This window comes from Malus domestica, chromosome 11 (assembly GCF_042453785.1).
Source record: "Malus domestica chromosome 11, GDT2T_hap1".
Classification (NCBI taxonomy): domain Eukaryota; kingdom Viridiplantae; phylum Streptophyta; class Magnoliopsida; order Rosales; family Rosaceae; genus Malus; species Malus domestica.
Genome location: NC_091671.1, coordinates 9,924,365 through 9,934,166, shown reverse-complemented (window position 1 = coordinate 9,934,166; position 9,802 = coordinate 9,924,365). Strand labels below are relative to the sequence as shown.

Sequence of the window (9,802 nt, the reverse complement as noted above, 5' to 3'; positions counted from 1 at the left end):
TTTAGATATACCATAAATCAAATATATTCATCTTATAAGTAACCAAATGTACCGATATAATCAAACATACCGATATAACCAAACGTACCTAACAAGAAGTTTATTTTACCTTCTATTTAATTTACTAACATAAATATTTCAATAAAAAAAACATGAATAGACTTCTAAGAAAATAAAATGAAATGATATTAAGCACCAAAATTGTAAGGAAGATGTTTAATCAAAATTTCAAAAGAAATAGATGTTTAATCTATGACATTTAAAAACGAGGAGTCCATATATCAAAATTCCCCTATAATAAATTAATAGCTGTCAACAATACAACAAAACAAAACATAAAATAGCATAAATTGTATAACTACTCCATATCGAAGAGACCAAAGTGTGCTGCATCTTTGAGTGAAATATTCTGACAAATGGAGTCTTTGGTGGTGTCTCTGAAACCTTCACGTTCTCTCTCTGGCACCCTCTTCGCAGCATCTTCTTATCACCCAATTTCCACCACCACCACCACCACTGCCACCAGCAATCCAAGCCCTTACCGCTATCCCAACGCAAGACGGTTGGGCTCATTCAGTCAAAGGCACTGTCGTCGGGATACTTCCAGTCACTTTGACTTCGATCTCAGACTCAGATCGTACATCTCGAGCTCGTCTTCACCATCTACTATGCCAAAGAAGGGTGGAAATCAAACCAGCGGCGATGAAAACAACAAGGCTGAGGGTTCTTGGATCGACTTGTACCTGCCAATGCAAGCTCAGCCTTATGCTAAGCTCGCCCGCCTCGACAAGCCGATCGGCACCTGGCTGTTTGCTTGGCCTTCTTTGTGGTAAGTGAAAGGAATGTAGAAGAAAGGAATGACATAACTTCTCTCTGAGATTTAAAATGAAGTGGTCATGAGATTGTCCACCATAAATCATTTTAGTTATTCTGTGAGAAATCTCCGTTAAATTGAGAGTATTTTTGTCAAATCAACCCCTCCCCCTTTGAATTGGTGGTTTCTTCAATTTAGCGGAGATTTTTCATAGAATGACTAAAATGATTGGGAGTGGAGAATCTCACGGAATATTTATATCAAATTTAAATCACAAGAACCAAAGTGAAGAGACAAACCGTTTAGGCTAAAAAACATTGTTTTAGGTGCATGTCCAATCCAAGATGCAAATGAGGTCGTAAACCCACTTTTACATCTTGGTTGGCCGGATTCTCCTTCGGTCTTACAGATGTATGAGTTACAAAATTTGCAACTCACCGGATAAAGGCACGTAAAGGTGCAAACTTACAGTTAAGTTATTCTTTCGAAGAGCATCTTACATGGCCGGAATCTGCGCCAGTCTTGCAGAGAGGTTCACGTGGAAGAGGAAAGAAAAGCAAGCAAACGCGCTCCCACGCGCAAATAATACTCGCCACGCATTTGGAAGGTCATGATTCATGCAAAGTTTAATCAAATGGTTGTAAATAATCCAAAAAATACTATTTAATCGCCCAAAATAAAAAAAAAAACCATTTGAAAAAAATGAACTTTAACGAAAAGCTACTGTTCATTTTAATGAAAAACCATATTTTTACACTAAAAAATCAATACTGTTATTATTCACTTTACTCTTTATTTTGTCATTTTCGTTAAAACTCAAAGTTTTAAAGTCATTTTCATTAGTTTTCTTTTGAAAAAAAGTTCCCCTTAACATAGGCATTACGTTTGTTCATCTAGTCACCAGTTTTCTTTTCTTTCAATTCTCACACAAAACACTTCCTCATCCAAATTTTTTTTCTAGTTTTACTTCAACCTTCTTCTGATGAAACCAACGTCCAAATGAGATGAAATCGATGCTGTCCAAATTTTGAATGTTTTTGATCGAATTGTGCGGAAGAAAATAGTTACGTTAATATTTTTTTAAGAGTTAACAAGAAAATAAATTACACAAAAGCGAATAAATTAAAATTTTGATCTCCTCATTTACATTTATGCATTGGAGCAAAACTAAAATTTACATCTCCATAGATGTATATGAAAATATAAAAGTGGCTTTCCAATTTCCACCTACATATGCATCTCCAAGATTGAAGATGCTCTAACATTTGCTAGAAAAAGATTTACATATATGGCAAGGGTATTTTGGTGTCAAGTATCAATGATATAATGTACAAATCTTTTTGATGTCGTGTTACATATCACTTGTATGAGTTGTTACAGCGACATTATATTCATATCGGATAAGTTGCACTCTAAACGTTGGCAACGTCGACGTAATTAATTAATTTGTTTTAACTGGAAGTTAATTATGCTTATGGTGGGTGCATGCAGGTCAACAGCACTGGCTGCAAGTCCAGGACAGCTTCCTGATATTATGATGTTGATACTATTTGGATTTGGAGCTCTGTTTACTAGGGGCGCCTCGTGCACCATAAACGATCTCCTTGACCGGGATATTGATGGCAAGGTAAACTAAGTCCATTATATATGGTCATTTTGTATACGAAACTGATTTATATGCACTTTTTTTTTTCTGCACACTTTTATTTATTTATGAAATTTTCTTTCTGCATATTGGTTAGCTACTGAATTTAGTCCCTCGGCTGCATTTCACAACATATTTATTACGGTGAACTGATGTCATCTTGTTTTTAATTTTTAATGTTATGCACATACATGGATGCTACTGATAAACCAAATATTCAGTTCAAACTACCTGAGTATAAGCCATGTGCTGCTGACATATAATCCATGTGCTGCTGACATGGTGAAAGGACTATTCTAAATGAAACCCATGAAGTCCTGTCGAAGATGGGCAGAAGAATATTGCATGATCTCACATTATTTATTGCATGCGTGTACTATTGTTTATGGCATGCGGGTGTATGTAAAACTGTATAAAAACCATACTGCAATGATGTAGATAGTAAGAAAGCTAAACCATACTCCTTGATGAGTTTATGCAGTTCACAGTTTTCGAACCCTAGCTTAAACTTTTTCATGGTATCAAAGAGCTAAAGTCTAGCGACAATAATTTTTTTTTTCCCCGTTCTCCCATGGCTTCTCAATCTTCCTCTCCCATTCCCCTTCCTAATGTCTCCAATTTTCTCACGATCAAACTTGATCGTACCAACTACCCTCTCTGGCAAGCCCAAATGCTACCTCTCCTCCGCAGTCGAAATCTGGTTTCCTTTGTTGATGGAACTAGTAAGTGTCCCCCAGCATTGCTGACAGATGAGGATGGAAACATCACTGACAAAGTCAACCCTGATTTCGACACTTGGATACAACAGGATGCAACTGTTATGTCATGGATCAACTCCTCCGTCCATCCTACCGTGCTTGCTGCTTTAATTGGGAAAACCAGCTCCCACTCTGCCTGGACAACACTACGTGATCGTTATGCTTCTCAGCCCACCGGTCGCCTTCTCCAGCTTCGTAGTGAGTTGATGAATACTCACCGAGGTGATTCTTCCATTTCTGAATTTTTGGATAAAATTAATTGTCTCGCAGATACCCTCTCTCTCTCTGGTGCTCCTGTTTCCGACTCCGACATCGTTGCCATCATCCTCAACAACGTTGGTCCGGCCTATGAAAGTACCGTTGCTTCCGCTCAAGCCCGTGATGAGGCTATTACCTACAGTGCTTTGGAAGCCCTCCTCCTTGGCGCTGAAAGACGACAACAAATACATTCCGCATTTGATACTGACAGTGGGCTCACTGTCCTTGCCACCGTTCGCAATGGCAACCGCGCACCTGCATCTTCTCGAGGACGAGGATCCTCTACTGGCTTCCGTGGTCGTAGTAACTTCAATACTGGTCGCGGCTCTACCAATCGCCACTACAGCTCCTCACCCTCTCACCAAGGTTCCTACTATCACCAAGGGTCCAACTGTCACCAAGTATCCCACTCCCGCCCACATGATGGGATTCTTGGCACCTCTCCTTCCCAAGGTACTTTTACTACAAGCCGGATTCAATGCCAAATATGTAATCGTTATGGTCATTCTGCGATTGACTGCTTCAACCGCCTAAATATGTCTTATGAGGGACGTGTCCCTGCACCACGTCTTCAAGCCTTTGCTGCTCGTGCTCCTCCTGCTTCTGCAACAGCATCTGCCATACAGGAATGGCTGTTTGACTCCGGGGCCAATGCTCACATCACCAATAATCTTGCTACTGTTGCGCATCCTCATCCTTATACTGGCATGGACCAAGTCAATGGAGTTGTTGGTGGCACAGGTTTGCAAATTTCACACATAGGCAACACTTCCATTCGTACACCTACCTCTACTTTCACATTACCTAATACACTACTATGCCCTAATGCATCAACCAATATTATTTCTATCCATCGTTTTACTACCGATAATAACTGTTCTCTAACCTTATATCCCAACTCATACTGTGTTCAGGAACTTCACACGGGGAGGATGCTTTTACAAGGCCCGAGTAGGAATGGATTCTACCCTTTTTCTGGTGTTTCATCTTCCATTAAAGGCGTGTCTGCATTTTTAGGAACTAGAGTGTCCAATTCAATCTGGCACTCTAGGTTAGGTCATCCATCTTCTCATATTTTGCAAAATTTGGTTTCTAGGAACAAATTGCCTATTAAGGGCGTTGTAACTAGTGAGTTATGTCACTCATGTCCCATGGGCAAGAGTCACAAGTTACCTTTTCCATTGTCTGTCTCTAGGTCTTCATCTCCTTTACAATTGGTTCATTCCGATGTATGGACTTCACCTTCTTTTTCTATCAATGGTTTTAAATATTATGTCGTATTTATTGATGATTTTTCTCGCTACTCTTGGCCATATCCCTTAAAATTAAAATCTGATGTTTTTCTCACTTTTGTGTCCTTTAAGAAACTGGTTGAAAACATGTTCCACACTACAATTAAATCCTTTCAAACTGATGGAGGAGGGGAGTACGTAAACAACAAATTCAAAATTTTTTTGACTCAACATGGCATTCTACATCGTTTTACATGTCCACATCATCCTGAACAAAATGGAATTTCCGAACGTAAACACCGTCATATCGTTGAAACTGGTCTCACTCTTCTTGCTCATTCCTCCTTACCAACTTCTTTTTGGGATGATGCTTTCCATACAGCAAACTATTTGATCAATCGTTTACCCACTAAAGTTCTCCATGATGAGTCTCCCTTTCAAAAACTGTTTCAAAAATCTCCTCAATATGATTTTCTTAAAGTTTTTGGGTGTGCATGTTTTCCATTTCTTCGTCCTTATAATACTAACAAGCTGCAATTTCGCTCCAAACGTTGCATTTTCTTAGGTTATTCATTAAATCAACAAGGTTATAGGTGTTTAGATACGTCCACAGGTCGCATTTTTTTGTCACGCCATGTCCTATTTGATGAAACCAATTTTCCATACAAAGAATCCATTTCTACAACGTCCTCATCCTCCCAATCGTCTATGGTACTGAACATTGACCCCTCTTCTTTCCATTATCCCTCTAGGAACCCCATTTTCCCAACTGTACCACCAAACCCGCATCCGTCCAACTTATTCCCCATATTATCTCACCCACCTAACCCTAGTCCTATTCCCTGCCCTTTACCACCACATCCGCAACATCACATGCATCCCACTATACCATCCCCCCAACCTAACCCTATTTCCTCTAATTTCCCACCAAATCCGCACCTCCCTGCCCCTTCTTCCATTCCATCCCCTACGACTGCAGTGGGTGTTGCTCCTGTCTCACCTTCCTCTCAGAGACAAATTCAACCTGTTCACTCCATGGTTACACGCTCAAAGGATGGCATTCAGAAGCCAAACCCCAAGTATGCTCTTGTTTCTGATGTGACTAATGAACTTGTTGAGCCCTCTTGTTTTACACAGGCAAATAAGTCTCCCGAATGGCATATGGCAATGGCAGAAGAGTTCAATGCTCTACAAAGCATAGGAACGTGGTCCCTAGTTCCTTCTCATCCCTCCATGAATGTCCTACCAAATAAATGGGTCTACCGTATTAAACGGAAATCTGACGGTTCCATTGAAAGATTTAAAGCACGTCTTGTTGCCAATGGTTTCCATCAACAAGAAGGGCTTGATTACAGTGAGACGTTTAGTCCCGTCGTCACTCATGCTACCATCAGGATCATTCTCTCCGTGGCTCTTCATTTTAACTGGCCAATTCGCCAACTTGACGTCAAAAATGCGTTCCTTCATGGCTCTTTAAATGAAGAAGTCTACATGCGCCAACCTTCTGGTTTTGTCGATCCGCAGTTTCCGTCACATGTATGCCGTCTTCGTCGGTCCTTATACGGCTTAAAACAGGCTCCACGTGCCTGGTTTCAGTGCTTCTCTCACCATCTGGAGGAGCTCGGCTTTCAAGCCTCCATGGCAGATTCTTCGCTGTTCATTTTCTGCAATGGAACTAATGTCATTTACTTGCTCATTTACGTTGATGACATCCTCGTCACCGGTAATAATCCAGCTCACATCTCCACCTTGATTCATCAATTGGGTCGAAAATTCTCCATGAAGGACCTTGGTCCCTTGCATTATTTTTTGGGAATGGAAATTACGAGAACGCCAACGGCCATGTACTTAACACAGTCAAAATATATCCTGGACCTCCTCAAACGAACTCAGATGGCTGACGCCAAACCCTTGTCTACTCCAGCCCTCCCTGGCCGCAAGCTTAGTTTGTATGAGGGCGAGCCCTTGGCGGATGGAACAACCTTTCGAAGTATTGTTGGGGCCCTCCAATATCTCTTATTCACACGTCCGGACATTGCTTTCGCTGTGAATCAAGTCTGCCAGTATATGCATTCGCCCACCACTACACATTGGGTTGCCGTCAAACGCATTCTTCGCTATTTGAAAGCCACTCATGATCGCGGTCTCGTTTATAAACCCAGTTTTTTGTCCCTCACAGCATTTGCCAATGCTGACTACGCTGGTGACCCTGATGATCGTCGCTCCACTGGTGGTCATTGCATATTTCTAGGGGATAACTTGGTCTCCTGGAGTTCTAAAAAGCAGCGCGGCGTGTCTCGCTCAAGTACGGAGGCCGAGTATCGCCAAATGGCCTACACAGCTGCCACCTTATCTTGGTTCAGACACATTTTTTGTGATCTTCGTCTTCCCCTCACTCCACCAAAATTGTGGTGTGACAATATCAGTGCACTGGCAGTGGCTTCCAATCCCGTTTATCAGGCTCGTATGCGTCATGTGGAAGTTGATTATCATTATGTTCGAGAGAAAGTCACTAGAAATGAACTTGTTGTGGGATATGTTTCATCTACTGACCAACTTGCCGATCTCTTAACAAAGGGCTTGTCCACCGCACGGTTCAGTTATCTTCTTTCCAAGCTTCCTGTTCGTCCGCGCCCACTCAGCTTGCGGGGGCGTGATAAACCAAATATTCAGTTCAAACTACCTGAGTATAAGCCATGTGCTGCTGACATATAATCCATGTGCTGCTGACATGGTGAAAGGACTATTCTAAATGAAACCCATGAAGTCCTGTCGAAGATGGGCAGAAGAATATTGCATGATCTCACATTATTTATTGCATGCGTGTACTATTGTTTATGGCATGCGGGTGTATGTAAAACTGTATAAAAACCATACTGCAATGATGTAGATAGTAAGAAAGCTAAACCATACTCCTTGATGAGTTTATGCAGTTCACAGTTTTCGAACCCTAGCTTAAACTTTTTCAGCTACATCAGGACTAATTATTGTCACCTAATATTATTAATCTACTCATATTATGACACATAATTTAAAAATTATTATGAGGTGGAGAGTACAAAGGAAAGATGAAGAAATTTATTCTTTGATATAAATACTTAGTTCTCTGATTAAAAAAAAAAAATTACTTAGTTCATATGATAAAAGTTCTGCAATTAATTGATCAGGTGGAACGTACAAAGTCGCGGCCTCTTGCAAGTGGTGTTTTGACACCTTTTCAGGGGATTTCTTTTCTTGGATTTCAATTGCTCTTGGTTCTAGGAACTCTCCTTCAAGTAAACAATTATAGGTAATTAGCATTCTTACTAATATTTATTTAGAATGATTCTAGAGAGATCATTTACTTGATTTATCAACCATCACTCGCTGCATCATGTGATTTACAAAATATGGTCAATCACATTCTGAATCCGATGAAATAGGATGAATTGAAACGGTATGTAAATACGTAATTATCTTAAATATATTAACTATTCCTAGCATTTTTAGTTAATCTGATTAATTGTTATGCAAATATTATTATAATCTGCTATGTATTTGAAGCTAGCTTGTGTAACTCATTAATTGGAATTAACAGCTGCGTTTTGGGGGTTTCATCTTGGTTCCTAATTTTCACCTATCCTCTCATGAAGAGATTGACATATTGGGTACGTAATTACAATCTCATGACTGCATTTAACGACTTATTACGTCGTTATAATGTATAATGTGGTATTCTACATCACATAATAATGCGTATTTGGTGCAGCCTCAAGCCTATCTAGGTTTGATGATTAATTGGGGGGCTTTATTAGGATGGGCAACAGTAAAAGGAAGCATTGATCCAGTTATAGTGCTCCCATTGTACTTTTCTGCAGTATGCTGGACACTTGTCTATGATACCATATATGCACATCAGGTAAAACAACGACTAATGCTATGCACACCAAACTTTTTTTTTACCAAGTTTTATTCACCAATAAAATGTCTTAGTTTTTGTAAGTCATATGTTGGGAAAAGAGACTGGTCCTTACTTATTTTCAACAAAATCTATAACATGTGTACAGTCTACAAACACATAATTTGTCATAAATAAATTTGGTGAAAAATAGTTTAATATTATTGAAAACAAACACGTCGCTATTTCCTTGTCAGAAGTTGTATTTTCCAAGATTTGAGTGTGATCAAATTATGGAATAATTAAGTAGAATATAAGATAAGTTTTTCAATGTGCAATCCAACAAAATTAAGATGTTTTCTGACCATGCTTGCTTGCAGGACAAGGAAGATGATTTGAAAGTAGGTGTTAAGTCTACGGCATTGAAATTTGGCGACTCCACCAAAAAATGGATTACTGGGTTTGGAATCGTGTGCTTGAGCAGTCTTGCCCTCAGTGGATACAATGCTGGGATAGGTTATTGTCTTTTTTATAATTTCCTATATTTTTCAAATTTTTTCTCTTTTACCACATCTTCACACCCAAATCTTGCAACTATATATGGAGCAGGGTGGCCGTACTATGCATTTTTGGGGGTTGCATTTGGACAATTAGCTTGGCAAATATCAACAGTTAATCTTTCATCCTCAGCTGATTGCAATAGAAAGTACGTGTTGTCACGCAAAAAAAAAAAAACTATTTAGGGCTCCTTTGATAAGCAATTGGTATCAAACGGGCTCTTAGGTTTCCAAGTATTTATTGGTTTTGTTTTGCTTCGAACAAGATCAGCTTATTGACTTAGCCTTTTCTCTTTTTGTGCTGGTTCCAGATTTGTGTCGAACAAGTGGTTTGGCGCTATTATGTTCATCGCAATCCTATTTGGACGACTTTCATCATAAGGAGGTACAAGGTTTATTAATTTTTAGCATATATTAAGGTTGGTTATGTCTTCCAATAATTCTAATTTGGAGTTTTTTACAGATGCAGTTCGTCATTCTCTTGCACTGTTCTCGTATATTGGCAAGAAGGTTGCAAGGTCATCTAAAAGCAGGACTCAAATGCGGGCATCAATGTTCTCGTCTATTGGCAAGAAGGTTGCAAGGTCATCAATGTTTATGCTGTAATATTTATCGTTGTACCTCAAAAGTGGACCATTTTCATGGGGCTTTATGGGACTAA

The 9,802-nt window shown here is 39.6% G+C and overlaps 1 protein-coding gene across 2 annotated transcripts; it reads left to right on the top strand.

Moving 5' to 3' along the window:
• Positions 1-356: 356 nt before the first annotated feature.
• LOC103413003 (4-hydroxybenzoate geranyltransferase 2-like) lies at positions 357-9,743 on the top strand. 2 transcript variants are annotated; one of them, XM_029088428.2, is made up of 9 exons: positions 357-829; positions 2,306-2,441; positions 7,875-7,996; positions 8,285-8,354; positions 8,456-8,605; positions 8,965-9,100; positions 9,194-9,290; positions 9,453-9,526; positions 9,605-9,743. In XM_029088428.2, exons 1-8 carry the CDS (start codon positions 417-419, stop codon positions 9,520-9,522), a joined length of 1,194 nt encoding a protein of 397 aa, XP_028944261.1. In that variant the 5' UTR covers positions 357-416; the 3' UTR covers positions 9,523-9,526; positions 9,605-9,743. The 2 variants fall into 2 exon arrangements, with proteins under 2 accessions (XP_028944261.1, XP_028944262.1); XM_029088429.2 differs by having other exon boundaries at positions 9,611-9,742.
• Positions 9,744-9,802: the final 59 nt, after the last annotated feature.

Bases quoted from the DNA above. Each gene is read 5' to 3' on its own strand.
- LOC103413003 (XM_029088428.2), top strand. From the start codon at position 417: ATGGAGTCTTTGGTGGTGTCTCTGAAACCTTCACGTTCTCTCTCTGGC. The intron at 7,997-8,284 runs GTAATTAGCATT...TGGAATTAACAG, and splicing joins CTTCAAGTAAACAATTATAG to CTGCGTTTTGGGGGTTTCAT. The intron at 9,101-9,193 runs GTTATTGTCTTT...TATATGGAGCAG, and splicing joins TGGATACAATGCTGGGATAG to GGTGGCCGTACTATGCATTT.